The sequence below is a fragment of the Notolepis coatsorum genome (assembly GCF_963971535.1).
Source record: "Notolepis coatsorum genome assembly, chromosome: 14".
NCBI classification, from domain to species: domain Eukaryota; kingdom Metazoa; phylum Chordata; class Actinopteri; order Aulopiformes; family Paralepididae; genus Notolepis; species Notolepis coatsorum.
In genome coordinates, this window is record NC_140178.1 from 61576148 (window position 1) to 61600019 (window position 23872).

A 23872-nucleotide genomic window follows, 5' to 3' on the forward strand; every position below is an offset into this window, starting at 1 on the left:
AGGGTCCATATCACTGGGGAGGGAGGCACAAATGTGGTCCTTGACCAGCCTCTCGAAACATTTCATGACCACAGACGTGAGTGCCACCGGTCTGTAGTCATTTGGACATGTTGGGGAGGGTTTCTTCGGTACAGGGATGATGGTAGACATCTTGAAGCAGGCAGGGACCACTGACTCCGCCAGGGATTGATTAAATATGGTGGTGAACACTGGGGCCAGCTGGTTGGCACAGGACTTGAGTATGCGTCCTGTTATGCCATCTGGGCCAGCAGCCTTCCTGGTGTTCACCTGCATAAATGCTCTTCTCACACTGTGTTCCGACAACGAGAGAGCGTCCCCGCCCCCCCGCGGTTGCCCCCCCCCCCTCCACAACAGCCGGCGCGCCAGTGACGTCACTAGCCGGAGAGCCAGCAGCGCCACTGTCTACACCAAACCGAGCGTAGAAGGTGTTGAGCTTGTCCGCGAGGGAGGCGTCGTCGCTCCCCATTGAGGGGGCGCTGACTTTATAGTCAGTTATTGTCTTCAGTCCCTGCCATAATCCTCTTGTGTCGTTTTGTGCCATTTGTGTCTCCAGTTTGTCAGCATATGTCCTCTTAGCAAGTTTAACAGCCTTGCGTAGAGTATAGACTGAAGCCTTATACTCCTCCATGTTTCCTGACTCTCTACCCAGGTTGTAGGCGGTGGTGCGAGAGTTCAGAGCTGCTCTAATAGTGCTGTCCACCCACGGTTTCTGGTTTGGGAAAACCCGCACCGTTTTCCTGAGGACAATACCATCAGCTATTGTTGTTATGTAGCTCACCACTGTGTCTGCGAGCTCGCTGACGTCACTGGCGCTTCCTTTGAACATATCCCAATCCGTGTCTGTAAACACGTCCTGGAGCGTGGCCTCTGATTCGTCGGTCCACTTCTTTGTCTCACGTGACACGACGGCGTCACGTGATCTTTGTTGATATGCCGGAAATAGCAAGATGGAGTCGTGGTCGCTCGAGCTTGAGGACCCCGTTAATGGCGGAGCGGCTACTGCCTTGTAGCCGGCTCTGAACGGGGAATAACAGTGGTCGAGTGTGTTCTTCCCTCTGGTGGAGCAAGCGATGTGCTGAAAAAAGGACGGCATCACTTTCTTCAGGTTTGCCTGGTTGAAATCGCCGGCCACTACCATCGCTGCGTCTGGATGTTTGATCTGGTGTCTGTTGAGGTGATCGTGTAGTTCTCCCAGCGCTTTGCCCGTATTCGCGTGTGGGGGAATATATACGGCGGTCATGATGACCACGGTGAACTCCCTGGGGAGGTGAAACGGACGGCACAGGATAGAAAGGTGTTCCATGTCCGGGGAACACGAGTTCGAGAGAACATGCAGAAGCAAAATGACATCACAGCATTACTCGTGCAACAGCAATCTTCCCTATCACTACCCCCCACCCCCAGGGACATACCAGTCTTTGATGGAAACCCTCTTGAGTACAACACATTTGTTAGAGCTTTTGAGCATGGAGTGGAAGGAAAAGCTTCTAGCAGTGTGGACTGCCTGTACTACCTGGAGCAGTACACTCGAGGGCAACCTAGAGAGCTAGTGAAGAGCTGCCAACACATGCCACCTGACAGGGGGTATCAAAAGGCCAGGATGCTTCATTACTTCAGGCAACCAACTTGCGCCTAGCACGCCCCCGCGGCAGCGCCAGAGCGGAGCGGCAGGGGCGCGCAGGTTGCCTCACGCAATCCCCCCTGTTTTAACATCGACGGTTAGCTCAACTCGTTCGCCGCCTTGCTGTGGAGCCTGCGGTCCAGTTGGTCACTTCAATAATTTTTTTGTATTATTTTTTAAACAAACACATAAACAAACATGACAACACACGATTAGATATACAAGCATTGTTAACAGTGCACATCCAATTAAATCACCGTTTAGATAAATGTCTTATACAAGATATACCCCTAATACCGGCTATCTATTCCCCTACACACATATGCTCTTGCTCGCACCCCCCACCCTGGACCCCCCAATGGATAATCCTTCCATTATCATTCGCTCCTAACCAGACACTACCATTATATGCTAGCTTTTATTCTCTCCACCACCACTTATTTTTTTTTATTGATCTTTTTCCCCCTCCATTTTCCTCCGATTTTTCTCCCATCCCAATGTTAGTCGTTATGCCAATTCCCAATCCCCTTCCTGGTCGCTGCACACTTACCCCCCACAGTCAGATCATCTGGGAGAGTGGAGGCTATCACGTGCTTCCTCCGACACACGTCCAGCCAAACAACCGCTTCTTTTCACCTGGCAGCGCGGATATTCTCCGAGAGGGCGTAGCGTGTGGAAGGATCACACTATCCCACTCAGGTCCCATCCGCGCTTAGCAGGCGCCCCGACCGAACTGTAGGAGTCGCTGTTTACAACGACCCGGACCCACCCCGCCAGCTTCTCCCACCCTCTAATACTGCCAATTGTATTAGTGTGAACGGCCAGCCAAGCTGGTGACAACCCCGGAGCTGTGAGCTGGATTCGAACAGGCGAATCCAGCTCACAGATCCGGGGTTGGTGACGAACGCAATCTCCGCTACGCCACCTAACCGCCCTCTCTCCACCACTTCTAACCACATTGTCAATTTGGATTCATTGAGACCCAAAATTCTTGCTGTAGATATTTCTAGATAAATCACATCGAGATATGTAAGAATCCAGACCTTTCGGCAAATTTTTTCCGGTTGAAACCATCGTGATGCTATCATTTTTTTAGCCACTGTAATACCAGATAAAACCAATCTCTTTAACTGTATAGGTATTGCATACTCAAAAACATCATTCAGCAGTAATACAGAGGGGTGTACAGGTATATTCAGAATTAAGAGATTTGATAATTGCTGGGTCACTTCTTTCCAGAATATCTTAACTGGTGGGCAGTCCCAGTACATGTGCATAAATGTCCCCTCGTCCCCATTTTGTACATAAGGAGCATTTGGAGTCTTGTTTAAGACCCATTCTGTTCAGTCTTATAGGAGTCAAGTATGTCCTATGAATAAAGTTAAGATTGATCTTCCGGTTACGCTACAACATGTAGCACACGCATTTTGCAATTGCTCCGCTCCCACTAACGCTAATTTCGTTTAAAAACATTATTTGGACAGTAAAGAAAGAGAATAGACCACATCGTATGTATTGTTAAGACCCTCTACTAACCATATCAAAAGACAATATGGTTAAAGGTGGAAAGAAGGCAGAGAAAATAACTACGGCAACTTCAACGGCGCAGGACGTAAAAAAACGAGATAGACGCGTCCTAACCGTCGCTGGTTCTGAGCCGACGGCGACAAGCTCCGAGGAGGAGAAGGAAGAGGACAACGTACCGGGATCATCGATTACGGTCCCCGAAAGAGAGTCAATAGAGACCAACATAAAAGAAGGTACAGATTCAAGCTCCGTGAGAGGGAGAGCAGCCAGATTTATGGATTCCAACGTCACTGCATCTATCTACCATATGCCGTCAACTGAAGGAAGCAGAAATCCACCCGATTTCAACACATTGTCTAACCTGATGGTAGAACAGTCTAACCTGATGAAAGAACAGTTAGAACAGTCTAACCTGATGAAAGAACAGATGGTAGAACAGTCTAACCTGATGAAAGAACAGATGGTAGAACAGTCTAACCTGATGAAAGAACAGATGGTAGAACAGTCTAACCTGCAGATTACACACATCAAGGCGCTCGAGGCAAACGTCGAGGCTAAATTCGATCGCATCGAGGCTAAATTCGATCACATCGATGAGAAATTAGAAGAAGTCAAGAAAGCGTTCGATGCACAGTCAGAGCGAATCACGACAGTGGAGATTTCGGTGACAGAAAACACAAAAGCAGTCAAGGCGAACGAAGGTATCATGACAGAGATGGGAGAAGAGATGGAAAAAGTTAAAGATGAATACCGGAGGGAAATAAAATTGCTTAAAAACGAAGTGATGGAGAGGCAACTAGAAACCCATCGTTACCACAGGCGGAATAACATCCGCATTGTGGGGCTTGATGAATCAGTGAACTGCGATGACATCAACTTTCCAAACGAGTTATCAACGATTTTGAATAACTCCGATCCAAACAAAGTGCCAGAAGTGGAACAAGTTTACAGAATTGGTTCCCAGGGGCAAAATATCAACGGGCCGAGAGTCATCATTGTCACTCTGCGGAAAACTACAACAAGGGATGAAATCATCAAATATGCTCGCAACCAACGTGGGAAGCTGAAGTATGGTGATAAACCAATATTTATCTACGAAGATTTGAGCAGAGAGGCCATCATCCGACGTCAACCATACAAAGTTGTGATGCAAAAGCTGTACACAGCCGGCCACAAGCCAAGGCTAGCATATCCGGCGCTGTTATCATTCTTGGACAATAACGGCCGCAGGTCAGGTCCATTTACACCCTTTGATGCTGAGGATTTCCTGATTCAAAATGCAGCAAATAACCCAAAGCATGACGGAAATGCCGGAATCAGTTAAGCCTCTCTCTAAATATATACCAGTGTTGGAATGACTTTATTGTGTTCATCAATGAGGTCATTCCACCAGTGTTGGAATAACATTGCTGTGTTCATCAAAGTAGCAAACGATATGCAAGTCGTCTATAACAATGTGTACTGTGTATAATACGATTCATAATACATTATAATTTCAGTCTCTGGTCTCTGAGGGGACAAATAAATATCAATGCAAAAAGATCTATCTGGAATATTCTGGGTTTATCGCTCAAATGCCCTGGGTCTCTTAGATCATTCTGGAATGTAAAATAGTCTAGGCACTAGTATATTCTACAACCTTCTAGAATATAAGGCACCATGACAACGAAGCATACAACTCTAACAATAACATTCGGTGTGCATACACATAGCATATATAAATTAAATGAAGTGCAATCAGCCCTTAATAATACTTTAAAATTATCCACACATAAACGTATGAGCACAGCAAGGTTATTCTAACAATTTAAGTAATCACTCCATTAAAGGCACATTGAAGCGCTAAAAGGCGCTGCTTTTCTATCTTATCTAATCAGTTAAATCGGTTCTAGTGGCTTCTCCACGTTGATAATTATTTATCTCTTATTCCTTATCTATATCTTTCCATTGATTTTTATTTTATTAAATTTTTTCTTCTCATCACCCTATATTTTTTAAATATAATTTAACTTACATTGTTCTTTTCCAATGTTCTTCACATTAAGGTGTCAATATTACTATATATTTTTTAAATATATTGTAACTTACATTATTCTTTTCCAATGTTCTTCACATTAAGTGTCAATACTGATCTACAATCTTTTCCTTTTTTTTTTTTCCCCTCACACGTTGGTGGAGGGTTCAAAGGAATATGTCGATAAAGGTTTATTCTCTTTTTATTTTATTTTTTATTTTTATCTTTAGGTTATTTATCACAATACTTCATTACAGTAAGGGAAGGTGCAAGACCAAAAGCGACATTCTATTGCAATAGAATGGAAATGTTAGATCCTATGGCAATGAGCATAGGAAAATTAGGATTACAATGCTCAGGTTGGGCAATCCGGTGGACCATGGGAGAAAGTCAATCGCGGAGGATGTGTTCTTGGAACACAGGCATGTTCGACTTTCTGGGAGAGGGGAAAATAGGGGATTTTTATTTGTATATATATATGTTTTTAAGCTCAGCTCTCAACGGGACCTCATTAATTGGATGTGCATCTATTGTAGCTTCATACTCCAGAAACATTACCAAAAACTACACGAAAACATGCATAGACTATGGCTAGTTTGAATATAATGGTATGGAACACCGGTGGGATAAACAAACAACACAAGCGCAAAAGCGTGCTTACACTGATGAAAAAAGAACATGTGGACGTGGCACTATTAAGCGAAACGCACATTTTAGAGGGAGACATAAATACGTTAGCGGATAACATATACCATAATATTGGTCACTCTTCTTTTGCTACGAGAACTAGAGGGGTAGCCATAGTCGTCAGACGCAAATTAAATATCGAATTGAAAGGGGTATGGTCGGATGCTGAGGGGCGCATAACTATAGCTAGGATTATACACAATAACAGGAAAATTGCATTGGCAGCGGTATATGCCCCGAATTTGTACGAAGTGGGTTTCTTCACTTCACTAACAGGAGAAATGTTAAACCATCCCGAGTACTCATACATAATAGGTGCGGATTTTAATGCCATTTGGAACCCAAGGATGGACAAAACTTACCTTTCCTTCTCCAGCGAACAAAAGAATTCATCTAAAGCATTAAAAGATTGGTCGGAATCAACAGGAGTAACTGATTTATGGCGTTCACTTAACCCCATGACCCGCAAGTACTCCTGTCGTTCGGCGAGACACAACACACTATCCAGAATTGATTACGTCTTTGCATCCCCGAGAATATTTGATAAATACGAAGTGGAAATGACACCCAATGCGCTATCAGATCACTGCTACTTAATCCTGAAAGCAACATTTGGTACATTATCTACCCGGGCCCCAAGATGGCGTTTTAATTCGATGCTGCTTAACAACAAGGAATTCATTACACAAATTAAAGAAGCTCTCACAGTATTCCTACAAGTTAATGCTAACTCGGTGCAAGATCCCAGAATATTATGGATGTCGGTAAAGAGTATGATCAAGGATTTCTCGGATAGATTTACCTCCATATTGCGCAAAAATCAAAACACAAAACTGTCTGAAATGGAAACGCTTTACTCAACGCTTTTTAATTCTTTAAAATACAACAACTCTACTAGACTAGATAACCAAGTTAACATTCTAAAGACCGAGATCAAAGCAATGTACAGACAAAAATCGGAATTGCAAATACGCAGCACTAGACAACAGCAGTACTTCCAAGGTTCTAAACCTAGTCACCTATTAGCCATGCGACTAAGAATCAATGCAAAATTTGCAGATATAACTGCCATTAGGAAACAACAAGCTCTAGTAACAGAACCCAAAATAATAAACGATACATTCAAAGAATTCTACTCCGATTTATATAACTCAGAAACGACCCTTGATCAAGACAAATTAGACACATATCTTAATCAAATTACTCTCCCTAAACTTACGGATGAAGACGCTAAACAGTTAGAAGTACCGATCACATTAGAAGAACTCAAGAAGGCCATATCCGGAATGAAAAACGGCAAAGCTCCGGGAATTGACGGTATCCCATCAGAAATGTACATTTCTTGCTGGGACATATTTGGACCCTTATTACTAAATATGATCTTATACTCAGTCAAAGAGGGAAGCTTCATCGAACACCAAAATACCGCACTCATTTCAGTTCTTCACAAAAAAGACAAAGACCCCACTGAATGCGGTAGTTACCGTCCTTTAAGCCTCCTCGGAACCGATGTCAAACTGTACTCTAAGATATTAGCCATCAGATTGCAAAAGCATATGACGTCTTTAGTTCATACGGACCAAACAGGCTTCATAAAAGGTCGCCTGATCAATGATAACATAAGGCGAATACTGCACGTACTAGATACAGACAAAGAGGACATCACACCTAAGGCGATACTATCCCTGGATGCTATGAAAGCATTTGACAGGTTGGAATGGTCGTTTCTATGGGCAGTATTGGAAAGGATGGGGTTAGGAAAAGGTTTCATTGATATGATTAAAGTACTATACAAGGACCCATCGGCCATGATTACAACAGGCACAATCATCTCCAAAATCTTTCCGGTATCACGCTCTGCCAGACAGGGTTGCCCTCTTAGTCCCGGACTATTCAATTTATCATTAGAGCCTTTAGCACAATATATAAGACAATCCCAATCCATAGAACCAATCGTAATCAAGGGCACACAACAAAAAATTAGTTTATATGCGGACGACGTAATATTGTTCATGCAAAACCCCAACACCACATTGCCTCATCTGCTCAAGTTGATTGAGAACTTTGGTGATTTATCGGGATTTAAGATAAATGGCCGAAGTCGGCTTTCCTTCCACTTAACACCCCTGCAAAAAAAGATATAACCCTCCCAGGTGCGATACCGATGGTAAAACATTTCAGATGCTTGGGAGTGGAAATATTCCCCACCATAAGACAAACGGTGAAGCACAATTACACAAAAATACAGAACAAAATCAAGGACGACCTGGACAGGTGGGCAAAACTTAAAAACTCAGTACAGGCAAGGGTATCAATAGTTAAGATGGATGTATTACCAAGAATCAATTTCTTCAGCTCAATGCTTCCGTTACCTCCTCCAGAGGGCTACTGGAAAAGATTACAAACCTCCACATACAAATTTATTTGGAATAACAAACCACCTCGCATAAAAAGATCCACCGCACAGAGAAGTAAAGCAGACGGTGGCATGGCAGTCCCAGATTTTTTACAATATTTTAATGCCTTCACATTAAGACCATTGAAGAAGATATGGTTTGACCCCGAGGCTTTGGTATCTTGGAGAAAATTAGAAGAAAACATAGTAGCCCCACAGAGATTGAAAGACATAGCATACACTAAACTTTCAATCAAGCATTGTGAGCGAGAATTTGGCCCAATAATAACCCATGCAATCAGGACATGGCGGGAAACTCAAAGGAAATTTCCTAACAATCAAGTATGGCATAATCACACTCCCATATTCAATAACAATGCTCTCTTAATGGGAAAACGACCTATAAGATTCCCTGTATGGGAAGAAAGAGGCATACACTCATTAGGGGATATTTTTAATAACAAGGGCCTCTGTAGTTATGTCGAAATATGCATAAAGTTTAACCTCACCGAGTCCACATGGCTTTTTTACATACAGTTACGACTTTGTATGAGATCTCACGGTGTTCCATTACACATACCAATTGAACACCACAGATACCACAAATTTTTCTATGACAGAGATACATTGGGAGGTTTTGTATCAGGTTTTTATTCACAATTACTAACGTCCTCGTACGAAACCCTTCAACTAGACAATGTCTGGAGGAGGGATATACCAGACCTGGAAAATGACTTTGATTGGCAAGGAGCCTGGGCAAATGTCCGACTTACATCAAGGAACCCGGATCATCAACAAATCAATCTGAACTATATTCACAGGACATACTTGACTCCTATAAGGCTGTGCAAAATGGGGCTTATACAAGACTCCAAATGCTCCCAATGTACAAATGGGGACGAAGGAACATTTATGCACATGTATTGGGACTGCCCACCAGTTAAGGCATTCTGGGAAGATGTGTCCCAACAATTATCAATACTCGTATTTTGGAATATACCTGTACACCCCGCGGTATTGCTATTGAATGATGTTTTTGAGTTTGCAGTGAACCCACAACTAAAAAGATTGGTTTTATCGGGTATCACAGTAGCTAAAAAACTGATTGCATCACGTTGGTTTCAACCGGAAAAAATGTGCCGGAAAGTGTGGTTTCTTACATATCTTGATGTGATATATCAAGAAATATCAACAGCAAGAATTCTAGGGCTCAATGAATCCAAAATGTTAATGTGGTTAGAAGTGGTGGAGAGAATAAAAGCTAGCCTATAATGGTGATGTCTGGTTAGGAGTGAGGGATAATGGAGGTACTATCCAAGAGGGGGTCCGGGAGGGGGGGATTTGAGCTGGAGCATATGTGTGTAGGGTTTTAGAAAATAGGTATTCGGGGTATATTATATACTAACATTTATATAATTGTAACTTCGCTGGATATACACGGTATACGGTTAAAATGTTATTATTGACTATTTTTGTTTTATCCTGTTTCTGTACTTGCATATATTTTAACCACCTTTACTGAAAGTTTCATTATACATTGTGTGTTGAGTACTGACTTTTAATAAGTTTTGTTTTGCAATAATAAAAAAAATTTAAAAAAAAAAAGATTGATTTGTTGATGGTCCGGGTTCCTTGATGCAAGTCGAACATTTGCCCAGGCTTCTTGCCAATCAAAATCTTTTTCCAGGTCTGGTATATCCCTCCTCCAGACAGAGTCTAGGTGGAGGGTTTCATACGAGGCCGTTAGTAATTGATGATAAAAATCTGATACAAAACCTCTCGATGTCTCTCTTTCATAGAATAATTTGTGGTATCTGTGGTGTACAATTGGTATCCTTAATGGAACACCGTGAGCCTTCAAACATAACAATAATTGTGCGTAAAAATAATATGTGGAACCGGTGAGATAAAAAAAAAATTCTATTTCATCATAACTACAAATACCCTGTTTGTTGAAAACATCTCCTAATGTATGTATGCCTTGCTTTTCCCATCTAGGGAATCGTATAGGTCGTTTTCCAATCAGGAGTGCATTGTTATTGAATAAGGGAGTATGATTATGCCATTTATGTGGGTTCGAATATTTTTTTTGTGTTTCACGCCATATCCGGATCGCATGAGTAATTATGGGGCCATATTTCAGTTCGCATTGCTTAATTGATACTTTGGTGTATACTATGTCCTGCAGTCTATGTGGTTATACTATATTTACTTCTAAATTTCTCCAGGATACTGATGCTTGGGGTTCAAACCAGGTTGTCAGTGGTCTTAAAGTGTACGCCTTAAAATAGTGGAAAAAATTTGGAAATGCCATACCTCCGTCGGCTTTGTTTCTCTGTGCGGTGGATCTTTTTATACGTGGTGGTTTGTTATTCCAAATAAATTTGTATGCGGAAGAGTGTAATTTTTACTTGTAACCTCTGGAGGGGGTAACGGTAGCATTGAGCTGATGAAGTTGATTCCAGGTAAGACATCCATCTTAACTATTGAAACCCGTGCCTGTACTGAGTTTTTAAGTTTTGACCACCTGTCAAAGTCGTATTTTATTTTATTTTGGATTTCTATGTAATTGTGTTTCACCGTTTGGCTTATGGTAGGGAATACTTCAACTCCCAAACATCTAAAGTGTTTAACCATTGGTATTTCTTCTGGAAGACTTGTATTTTTTGCAGGGGCGTTGAGTGGAAGGAAAGCCGACTTTGGCCAGTTTATCTTAAATCCTGATAGGTCGCCAAAGTCATCAATCAACTTGAGAAGATGAGGCATTGCGGTGTTAGGGTTTTGCATGAACAGTATTACGTCGTCCGCATATAAACTAATTTTGTGTTGTGTGCCCTTGATTACGATTGGTTCTATGAGTTGGGATTGTCTTATATATTGTGCTAAAGGTTCTAGTGATAAATCGAATAGTCCGGGACTAAGAGGGCAACCCTGTCTAGAAGAGCGTGATACCGGAAAGATTTCGGAGGTGATTATACCTGTTGTAATCATGGCCGATGGGTCTTTGTATAATACTTTAATCATATCAATGAATCCTTTTCCTAACCCCATCCTTTCTAATACTGCCCATAGATACGACCATTCCAACCTATCAAAAGCTTTCATTGCATCCAGGGACAGCATCGCCTTAGGTGTGGTATCGTCCTTGCTGGCATCTAGTACGTATAGTAATCGTCTTATGTTGTCAGTGATCAAGCGGTTTCTTATGAAGCCAGTTTGATCCGGATGAACTAAAGACGTCATATGCTTTTGGAGTCTGATGGCTAATACCTTAGAGAACAGTTTGATATCGGTTCTGAGGAGGCTTAAAGGTCTATAACTACCGCACTCGTGGGGTCTTTGTCTTTTTTAGGAGGACTGTTATGAGTGCAATATTGTCGTTCTTATGAAAGTTCCCCTCCTTGACTGAGTATAAAATCATATTAAGTAATAGGGGTCCAATTATGTCCCAGCATGAGAGGTACATTTCTGGTGGGATACCGTCTCTTCCAGGAGCCCTACCACTTTGCATTTCGGATATGGCCTTCCTGAGTTCCTCTAGTGTGATTGGTGTTTCTAACTGTTTAGCATCATCCTCTGAAAGTTTGGGAAGGTTAATTTGATTAAGATATGTGTCCATTTTGTTTTGATCGAAGGTCGTTTCTGATTTATACAAGTTGGAGTAGAATTCTTTGAATGTCGCGTTTATTTCTTTGGTGTCTGTTACAAGTCCTTGTTGTGCTTTAATGGAAGTTATATCTGCAAATTTTGGGTTAACTTTTAATCGCGTAGCTAGTAGGTGACTTGGTTTGGAACCTTGAGAGTAATGCTGTTGTCTTGTGCTACGTATTTGTACTTCAGATTGTTGTTTATAAATGGCGTTAATCTCTATTTTTAGTAAATTAACTTGAGATTCCAGTCGAACCGAGTCGTTGTATTGTAAAGAAGTAAATAACGTAGAGTAGAGCGTTTCTAGTTCCGCCAGTTTTGAGCATCGATTCTTGCGTATTTTGGATGAAAAGCTATCAGTGAAATCCTTGATCATTCCCTTTACCGACATCCATAATATTCTAGGGTCCGGCACCGATTTCACATTCTCTAGTAGGAATACTGAAAGAGCTTCTTTGAGTTGTGTAATGAATTCCTTGTTATTCAGCAGTGTCGTGTTAAAACGCCATCTTGGGGCTCGGGATGATAGTACACCAAATGATCCTTTTAGGAGTAAATAACAGTGATCTGATAATGCATTGGGTACCATCTCCACTTCATAGTTATCAAATAGTCTCGGGGTTGCGAAAACATAATCTATTCTGGAGAGTGTTTTATGTCTTGCTGATCGACAAGAGTACTTCCGGGTCGTGGGGTTGAGTGATCGCCATAGATCATTTACACCTGTATTCTTTGACCAATCCTTTAACGCTTTAGATAACTTTTTTTGTTCGTTGGAAAAGTTGGGATAAGATTTATCCAACCCAGGGTCCCAAATGGCATTAAAATCCGCACAAATTATAAATGAGTATTCTGGAAGGTCCATCATTTTCCTAGTGAGTGCAGTGTAGAAATTAGTTTTGTATAGATTTGGGGCATATACCGCTACCAACGCTATTTTCCTATTCTTGTGTATAATCTTAGCTATGGTTATCCGACCATCTGCATCAGACCATACTCCCTTCAATTCAATATTCAATTTCCGTTTCACGACTATAGCAACTCCACGGGTTCTCGTTCCAAAGGAAGAGTGACTAATGTTATGGTATGTGTTGTCCGCTAACGTAGCTTTGTCTCCAACTAAAATGTGCGTTTCGCTTAAGAGAGCCACATCAACCTGTTTGTTTTTCATCAATGTGAGCACGCTTTTGCGTTTATGTTGATTATTTATTCCCCCAGTGTTCCAGATCATTATATTCAAACTAGCCATAATCTATATTGATTTGTATTTGTTGGTAATATTTCTGGAGTGCGAATTCACAATGGATTTACATCCCACTGTTGAGGTCCCGTTGAGAGCAGAGCATAAATACATACATATATACAAATAAACCCCTAATCCCCCCTCCCTTACAGAGTCGTACAAGGTACCTATTTGATACCTCCTTCGCGTACAACTTCTTCCTTTCCTGCACCTCCGGTCTGCCCAGAATGAGCAATTTATCCTAAGCTTTCCTATGTATACCATAGAATCTATACTTTTAATTCTAATTTAATAGAATGTCACCTGTGACCAAGCCTCTCTCTCGTTAATGTAATTAAACAAAATGAAAATATACCTTGATTAGTACTCATTTCAATTTTTTTTTTTTATTAAACCTTCTAACATTTATTGGTTAGAACATTTCAGAATAAAGAAATAAAGAATACGAAATAATGATGTTTAGAATTAGATATCGAAAACCCATATAATCCGGGAATATCTACTTAAATTTTTTATAAATACCTTTGCATGTTTACACATCTAAACGACAAGGAGATTTTTAAATACTTGTATGCAGATCGTCCCCCGTCATGCGTGATCATTAATCTGCTATGGTGGTCGTTGTTCTTCACATCTATTTCATGACCAAGTCTCATATCGTTGTTATTTCCCGGGGCCATCATTGAAAAAGGTATTGTATTCCAGAGTGCTATCAGCCGCTCGTGACTTGCAGATTGTTGTTTTAATGTTCCAGTACATTCCTCGTGCCATAGAACAATAACAATCCAGTGTATTCCAGAATATTCCGATATGACTCATAGCCTTCAAGTAAGAAAAATAGAATAGAAAATTCTAGAATGTTCCAAAATGGTCGGTATCAAATCATGACCTGCATATTACCATGAATATATATATGGTGTTTAGCGTTTTATATCAAATTACTTATTCCTCAATGTTGTCAAAAGCTTGTATGATGCCGTTTTTGATGTCCATGCAATTGTAGATTTATCCATGAAAGATGAATCTTGTCATCCACTTTTTATATTCATGTAATCTTCTGCCGCCTCAAGCGAACGTAGCACGAATCTTTTTCTTCTCCCTCCACTATGGAAAGAATAGCTGGATACCGTAAGACGGGGTGGAGACCTTTCTCATATAGCCGGTGTACTACAACCTTGTAGTGGGCCCGCAGAGTTATGGCTGCCTTGCACATGTCTTCATAGAACCACACTTTTTTCCCTTTGCACATCAGTTTTCCCCATTTCTTGCGTGATTCCCTGATAATCGCGTCTCTTGTTGCAGTTTCCCGTAGACTAGCAATGATCACTCTTTCCTTGTTGTTGTTGTTGTAGTTTGCGGTGCCAATTCTGTAGCGTTTGTCCACTATCGGTTCTGTGGATAGGATTTCAGAACCTAGGATTTCGACTAGCACTGCAGCAAACTTGTCATCTGTGCAGTTGACTGATTCATCCAAACCCACTATACGGAGGTTAAATCTGCGGGCGTGCCGTTCTATTTCTAGCAGATGGATCAAGTTTTCCTCCTTGTTGTCATGGATCATCTGCCGGAGCTGTTTGTTTTCCAGTTGCATTTCCTTCGATACTTCGGTGATAGTTTCAAATAGTTCCTTATTCTTCTCCTCTTGTTTCCGTGATCCCAGTATTTGCAACCGCCGTTATGCGATCGGATTGTGCTACAACCTGTGTCTTGATATCTTCAAGTTTAGCCTCTATGACAGGGGTGTCAAACTCATTTTCACAGAGGGCCACATCAGCATTATGGTTGCCCTCAAAGGGCCAAAGCCCGTATAAATGTTAATGTAATGTAAAATAAATGTAGCTACTCATTTACATATTGTTAAAGGTCCCATGCATTATAAATGTCATTTTTCAGTCTCTAGCATTGTATTATAGTAATAGGAGTTCGTATCAATGTGTTTTAGGGTCTAAATACCATATTGGCGAATTGCTCCGTTTCAGCCCAACCCCTCTGTGCCTCTAGTAAATCGGGTCATTTTGATTTGAAGTCCCTGAGCACGTCACTGGGCGCTGTGGATAGACACAGTGATGCGATTGGCTCTGTGGTTGGAGCTAATGCCCGCCCCCATTCTACCTAGACTAGACAGCGAGTGGGGCTGCGGGACCGAGAGGAAGAGAGAGCCGAGAGGGAGCCGAGAGAAAGGAAGAGAGAGGGAGGGAGGGAGAGAGAGGGGGCACTTGGGGGGGGGGTACCTGCCGGCCGCGCGCCACACGGGAGATTGAAAGAAAGAAAAGAAAAAAGTTGCCTCGTCTCATCAGCGAGAGCCGAGTGGGAGAGAAAGGACAGAAAGGAAGAGAGAAGGAGGGAGGGAGAGAGAGGGGGCACTTGGGGGGGGGGGGGGACCTGCCGCACGGAGGTCCGCGCGACACACACCTCCGAACGGGAGAGTGATAGAAAGAAAAAAAGGAAGAGAGAGGGAGGGAGGGAGAGAGAGGGGGCACTTGGGGGGGGGGGGGGGACCTGCCGCACGGAGGTCCGCGCGACACACACCTCCGAACGGGAGAGTGATAGAAAGAAAAAAAGGAAGAGAGAGGGAGGGAGGGAGAGAGAGGGGGCACTTGGGGGGGGGGGGACCTGCCGCACGGAGGTCCGCGCGTCACACACCTCCGAACGGGAGAGTGATAGAAAGAAAAAAAGGAAGAGAGAGGGAGGGGCTTCTCTCTCTCTCTCTCTCTCTCTCTCTCTCTCTCTCTCTCTCTCTCTCTCTCTCTCTCATGGTATAAATGATTATTTGTGTAAATAAGGTTATACGCCGACCATTAAGAAAATACATGTTCGTTTAGGAATAAGGGGCAGGTAACTATATAACTATAAGATTTATTCTTCTTCCTGCTCCTTTTGTCCATGGAATGACTATTTATGATTTTTTAATGAAGACACTATGATTGTATTATTCCATGTGGCAAATAAAAACTCTGAACTGAACTGAACTCTCTCTCTCTTCCCCCCCCTCCCTCCCTCCCTCTACCAGTGCAGACTGTGGTCTGACTGTCACTCAAAGTGCTTATGGGCGGAGCCAGGCCATAACAGCCTGATTTCTCGAGGCTGAAAAATGATGGTTTCGAGTACTTGATTAGAAATATAAAACAATGATTTTTTTGGAAAAAAAAAATTACAAATGTCTTCAATAGACTAACAGGAATTGTGTAAAGTTGCCCAAATAGTGCTAGGAATAGCAGTGCATAGCCCCTTTAAACATGTTGTTTCTGTATTTATTACTTATTCAAGTTATATATATTGCATATGCATTTGCATAGATGTAAAAATATATGTTAGCTTATGTTATTTTAACAAATAATTTTAGTTTATCAGAACCCCATATTACTCCATCAATCAATGATCAAACCATTCAAGTAAATAACAAATAAGAATATCATCAAATACAAGCTATGACATTAAGTTTGTTCAAAACCTTTTTGTCACAGTCAAGAGGGGCAGAACTAACAACTGTGAGCTGCAAAGAACATGTGGGACAGATGTAGCAGATGTTACAAAAACAAATGGCTGCACACAACCTTGCAGAGGCCATACATCCAACTAATGGAAGATAGTTTAATTAACTTTAATTAACAGATTGCAGAATGGGTACAGTACAGTACAGCTCAATACACACAATTGTTAAGGGGATGCAGACCAGAGAAAGACTTTCGACTAGTTTACATCAGGGTCCCCCATTTTCAATTCGTAATGAAATTGCAATTATGTGTCTGCATGAACACACAACTGTAACTGTACTCAAAAATAACAAAATAAGGGTTGTCTCAGTTCACAACTATATTGGTCAAGTTTTGGGTGGGACTTGTTTGCGTCCCTACAGCTTCTTATTCAATTGAGCGAGATGCTCGGTTATGTCACACAGCCAGTTTGCATCTGACAGTTCAGACAATATTTCTTCAACCCTTTGTTACCTATTCCGCCTGAATCTTTTTTGTATTTTGGGCTGTAAAATTGTCAAAGAATGTCTGAGGAGTAAGTGCTTTTGGCTTTTTTCCTTTGTTACTTCATCAATACCTCAGATGTTCAACATACATGTATGTGTAAGAATGTGTAATAACTAAGGCTGTCAAAGTTAAAGCTTTATTAACGCATTAACCCACAATTATTTTAACGCCGCTATTTTTTAACCCAAGATTAATGTTTAAAAATGCTCTTGGGGGCCACATCAAATGACTTGGCGGGCCACATTTGGCCCGCGGGCCATGAGTTTGACACCTATGCTCTATGGCTATCTTAAATGCGCTAGCATTAGCCTCGGCTCTATCCACAGCTCTAGCAATATCATTAACCTTGTCGGTTAAGATCTTCATCATAGCTGTCATCAGCGTTTTGAAGTCGGGTGAAATACTCTCCATGACTGTCTCGGCTGAGGTCGTAGGAATGTTGGAATCCATGCGATTGTCAGGCTTTTTATTCTCAATAGCGTCTGCCTTTCCCTTCACTGTGGAACGTGTCACCGCACCGTCTACCGTTGGAGAATCTGCTTCACGGCTTTTTGAGTTATCTTTCTTTGCTGGCATGCTGCGTTTCACTGTTGATATAGTTAGTTGAAGGTCTTAGTTAATTTATACGTCGAGGTTTGTATAAAGTAGGTTTTTAAGCGAAATTAACAAAAACTGGAGCGGAGCTTGTGACAGATGCGACTGTCACATACTGTCGTCAAACCGGAAGTCCCATTTTTTTTTTTTTTTTACGTTTCATTAATTTATCGCCTCTCTATATAAACGTCTTTCTTTCGCCGGTTAAGTTTAGGCATTCTTTCGGAGTTGGTTAAGGTTAGGGTTAAGTTTAGGCATTCTTTCGGAGTTGGTTAAGGTTAGAGTTTGTCGCAGAGCATGGCAATATTTCTTTCACCGGTTAAGTTTAGGCATTCTTTCGGAGTTGGTTAAGGTTAGGGTTAAGTTTAGGCATTCTTTCGGAGTTGGTTAAGGTTAGGGTTAAGTTTAGGCATTCTTTCGGAGTTGGTTAAGGTTAGAGTTTGTCGCACAGCATGGCAATAGAATGCAGCCTATTTCCGCACTGCCGCTCTCTCACTCTGGCGCGGTCACATGGGCGTCGTGGCCAATCAGAGAAACGCTGAACGCACGTTGGTTGCCTGAAGTATTGACGCGGCCAGGATGCTTCTACATGAACGTTTTGGAAATTAGCAGAAAATAGCCATTGCATATATGGAGATAGCATTTGGATGGGCACCTGTGAAATCGGAGGACATCAAGGCTTTACAAGCATTTTCATTATTCTTACGCATCTGCTGTAACGCTATGGAGGACATCAGCTACATGTCAGAAATGAATATGCCATCAAACATACGTGAAATAATCATGATGTTACCATACAGACTGAGAGAAACATTGCTTTTGAGCATCAGGAGAAACATCACTGTCATGCAGGTTTCAGTGACGTTGTCAACTTCATTGAGAGACAAGTGTCTATTGCGTCTGATCCACTATACGGGGACATTCAAGACTCTGGCGTCTCACTGTCAAAATGTAAGACTGGAAATAAAGCATCACAGGGACGCATACAGGAGAAAGGAAGCAGTTTTGCTACATCTGTGGCATCTGTTGACTCTGAAAATCAACAAGAGAGAGACTTACCTGATACACCAACAAGAGGATCCTGTCTGTTGTGTGAAGAGGGCCACAGATTGGAAGCATGCCCCAAGATGGAGAAGAAGCAGCATTGTGACAAAATTAACTTTCTAAAAAGGAATGGTGATTGTTTTGGATGTCTATCTGTCGGGCACATAAGTTCAGTGCCACAGTAGGCTGTCTTGCAGGGTATGTAATCTGAAACACCCTACCATTCTCCATATTTATGAAAGGGAATGGAAAGAAATAAAATCACAACAAAATGACACACAAGATGAAAACGGAACAAGTCAAGTCACCACTCCCAAGACTTGTGGCCATATAGGGGCCGGAGCACAGGATTGCGTTTTGTCTATTGTGCCTGTGAAGATCAAGGCAAAGAAAGGCAGCACAATTTTAAAGACTTATGCACTCCTAGATCCCGGCAGTTCATCCACGTTCTGCTCTGAGCAACTGATGAGGAAGCTAAATGTGAGAGGAAGGAACACTAGATTCCTAATGAAAACAATGAACCAAGAGAGCTTTGTCAACAGTCATGTCATCTCAGGACTAGAGGTCGCTGCACTAAATGGTGACGCCTACATCGAGTTGCCTGATGTGTACACACAACGTAAGATGCCTGTGACTCGCAATAACATCCCACGACAGGAAGACTTGTGTGCTTGGCCATACTTGAACACTGTAGAAATTCCTGCTATCGATGCTGATGTGGAGCTGTTAATTGGAACAAACACTCCAGAAGCAATGGAGCCATGGGAGGTGATAAACAGCAGGAGTAGAGGACCTTACGCTGTTAGAACCCTTTTGGGATGAGTCGTCAACGGAACATTGAGAGGAGGCAATGAGAGTGGGATTAGCTGCCCCACAGTCACAGCCAACCGCATCTCCATTGCTCAGAAAGATCATTCAAAGGAGCGGCTTTCAAAAATCAAACCTGAGGACAAGGACTGGTCTTCTGGGAAAGAGCTGCAGAGAACAGCGAAGGAGAAAATTAAGAAAGCTAAATAATCCACCAAGGAGAAGCCTGTCAAGGAGGAGAGGGAGAAACCTGTAAAAGCTGAGAAGGAAAGGACCCTCAAAGAGAAAGACAAGCCCAAGGAGGAGAAACCGAAGGCTCACAAAGAGGAGAAAAGGTCCAAGGAGAAGTCCTCCTCAAAGGCTGACAGGAAAAGTGAACAGAAAGAGGAGAAACATCTGCAGGTGGACAAGGAGAAGAACACCAGGGAGGAGAAGGAGAAATCTAAAAATGAAAAGGCACCAAAGGAGGAGCCGAAACATGAAGGTTACGACGTCAACAACTGTTTCCTGAACATGGAAGATACCAAGCTCAGTGCCTCCGATGACCACCACAACATGTGGACCTCAGACCTCTCCTTCGATTCCTCCCTCTACGGGGACGACAGTTGGGACGGTCTTGTGAAGGAGTACAAGGAATACAAATCCCACAAACGCTGTGTAGCTAAGTTAAGTGATTCTCCAGGCCTCTCTGACTCCCATAGGAAAGACTCAACACCTGATCAGGATGAACTGGACCACTTCCCAACAGAAAAAAACAAAAGAGAAAGGAGGAAAAGGGCATATTTGACATGGCTAAATAGAGGAAAGACTCCCTGGAGAAACACAACAAAGATAAGAGACTCTGTGGATGCTACCCACACACACAAGGAACACAAGGAACGTAAAGACAATGTCAGTTGACTCTAATCAGGAAAAGAAAAAGAAACAGGAGCTGTCGGACAAAAGGGATGCCAGCGAGGAAAAGACAAAGAGACAACGGTGGCCAAAGAAAAAGATTAACTTTTCGTAGGAGACGTTTTTCATGGTAGTGGACTCTAAAGCGCCTCATGGATCCTGGCTGTTGGGAAAGGTACTGCAAACCTTTCCTGACAGACATGGACTTGTGCAGTTTGAAAGTCCGGATCAAGTACAACGTCCTGGAGCGACCCATCACAAAGATCTGTCTTCTATTGGAAACTGAATAGACTGAAACCCATTTTCTATTAATGGGGTTACCAACCCTATTGGATTACATAAACATTATGAACTACATTAACTATGAACATTATGAGTTGAATATTGAATACTGATGTGGACTATCTGTTTGGCTACAATCATTTGCTTTATTGTATCTTGAAGGTGCTGTGTTATTGTGAAGGTGTCTTGAGATTATTGACTAATTAGCTGGGCAGTGGGCATAGGAGGCGGGGCTCAGATGATCTCGGTCACAGCCTATTTGTATGTGTGTCACAGGTGCGCAGCGGGAGGGAATTGGGAAACAGTCACAGGGAAGCCACACAGTTTTTCAACCGTGCGTGTTTTGTTTGTTTTCAGTTTTTTTTTTTTATATATCTTTTTCCCCCTCCATTTTCCTCCGATTTTCTCCCATCCCAATGTTAGTCGTTATGCCAATTCCCAATCCCCTTCCTGGTCGCTGCGCACTTACCCCCCACAGTCAGATCATCTGGGAGAGTGGAGGCTATCACGTGCTTCCTCCGACACACGTCCAGCCAATCAACTGCTTCTTTTCACCTGGCAGCGAGGATATTCTCCGAGAGGGCGTAGCGTGTGGAAGGATCACACTATCCCACTCAGGTCCCATCCGCGCTTAGCAGGCGCCCCGACCGAACTGTAGGAGTCGCTGTTTACAACGACCCGGACCCACCCCGCCAGCTTCTCCCACCCTCTAATACTGCCAATTGTATTAGTGTGAACGGCCAGCCAAGCTGGTGACAACCCCGGAGCTGTGAGCCGAACGCAATCTCCGCTACGCCACCTAACCGCCCCTGTTTTCAGTTGTTTTGAGTTCTTTTTCAGGTTTATTTTGCAGCACTAGTTATTTGTTTAGGTTACAGTTAAACACAGAGTTTATGTTATGCTTTGCTTTTCCACCTTGCAAGAGAAAATAAAACTCGTTAAATGCACTCAAGAAGAGGACCTGGTTTACTATCAACAAGCACCACGTGTTGGAAAGAGCTTCTTACCTATTCCCTCACTGGCATCTTTTTGTTGTTTGGTTGCCCTTACAATATATACCGTACTTTTCGCACTATAAGCCGCACCTGACTATAAGCCGCAGCAGCTAAATTGAATGATGTGTACATATATAAGCCGCACTGGACTATAAGCCGCAGGTGTTTTAATGTTTAATTACCATATGTAAGGGTTCGTGCAAAGAGGGGATTGTCACAATACTGTCGGACAAATAACAAGAATTAACTCATTTACAAGTTGTATTAAGTTTAGCAAATAAGGGAACAGATAAATAACATTTCAATGCAGTAAAAAAAGCAATATCTTCGGGTTTGGTCCACATATAAGCCGCACCGTTATATAAGCCGCAGGGTCGAAAAATGGGGAAAAAAGCCGCGGCTTATAGTCCGAAAAGTACGGTATATATATATATATTTATTTTTTTGTTAAAAAAATGATTCAATGAGTCAATTTGACCAATTTGGCCCGTTGCATTCGGAAAATCCTCAAATCGTGGAAGCTCATGATTCCATGGATCTTTAACAATCCTAAATCAGAGTAATCAGCCAATGACTGGATGAGTAATCAGATCTTACATATTACTTCGTTCCAACCACCAGCTGTTTTTTGAAATATAAATTCCATCTTAGCTCACATGTTCTTTTTTTACCTGCTCAGTGACGCTCATCCTCCTGTTAGGGTCCAGATCTCTGCCCTCCAGCTTGGCCTTCACCCTCTTCCACACACTCACAGCATACGAGTTCCTCTCCTGTACCGCTGCAAATAACACAACATCCACTATATTACAACAGCACTGTCAGGTCAGGGGTTCAAAGACACCTCATTATGATGTAATGATGCACTGGTGGTCCAAGATCCTGATTATTTAGGCTAGCTATGAGGATCACATGAGTTAAACCCAAGATCCTGATTATTTAGGCTAGCGATGAGGATCACATGAGTTAAATCCAAGATCCTGACTATTTAGACTAGCTACGATGATTACATGAGAGTTAAAAGGATAGTTAAGATATTTGGAACCCATTTCTTACTTACCAATGATGATCTTGATCGGTAGAATAATTTCTCAGCACAATCCATGCTGTTCCTCATACTAGTTCCGGCTTGTTGGTCACAAACCAATGCAAAGTCAAGCTAAGACAGAAGCTTAACCCCATGGGATTTGCATTCGTTTGGATTGTGCTGAGAAAGGATTCTATCAACCAACAATAGGGCAAAACCATATGGGCAACACATTATTTTCCTGTAACCTTTGCCAAACAGGAAAACACCATTCTTGTGTGTGTATAAATACACACTCACACACACACACACACACACACACGTATAAAAGAGGAACACACACACACACACACGTATAAAAGAGGGACAAAGTGAATGGTGAATATTCTAACAGCTGGTACCTCGTCCTGTCTTGGGGTCTCGTACCGCCCGTTTGGGACTGGGGTTGAGGCCTTTGCTCGTCATCAGCAAGGTGGTGGGTGGGGTGTCGGCAGGGGTGCCCGGGTTACGGGGGAGGGCCTTGCGTGCGTTTTGAGACATGGAGTCGGGCTGAGTCTTCACCCCACTGCACCGTACCGCTGTGACACGAGACAGAAGGACTTATTAAAGCAAGAAAAACATAAGAATGTCTTATTATATGGGAGGTACATATTATGGTTGTCATAGAAAAACAACTCAAACCAGTCTGGATGAAATTATAACTTTTCTGCCTGTCTTGATGGTCAACATGGTTCTGTCATTTTTAATGATACTTTAACATTATTTTTATGCTGCTATTTTATGCTACTTGTATTGCTTTATTTTATTCTATTACATTGCTGCTGTTAAGATTGTACTTGTATATGAAGATGTGACAACAAAGACGCCTTTATGTTCCAAGTAATTCCTTCATTCTAGAGCAGGTTTCAACCAATTCTAGAGATACGTTCCAAAATTTACAATTGGTTTCTAAGAATGAGGCAATGGAGTATGCACATACTGAACATGTGAGACAGGTAGGCACATACTGAACATGTGAGACAGGTAGGCACATACTGAACATGTGAGACAGGTAGGCACTTGGGATGTGTTAGAGCCAAATATATGATTTTGAAAG

General features: G+C 42.2%; 1 protein-coding gene across 2 annotated transcripts in view; it reads right to left on the bottom strand.

The window, feature by feature from the left end:
• Positions 1-23872, bottom strand: part of smg1 (SMG1 nonsense mediated mRNA decay associated PI3K related kinase) — a 474356-nt gene that overhangs the window by 13819 nt on the left and 436665 nt on the right. For both annotated transcript variants that reach the window (XM_084329910.1, XM_084329909.1), the window contains exons 62-63: positions 23178-23354; positions 22424-22530 (exon numbers count right to left, since the gene is read on the bottom strand). In XM_084329910.1, coding sequence (XP_084186036.1) covers positions 22424-22530; positions 23178-23354 — 284 coding nt within the window. The remainder of the gene's footprint in view (positions 1-22423; positions 22531-23177; positions 23355-23872) is intronic.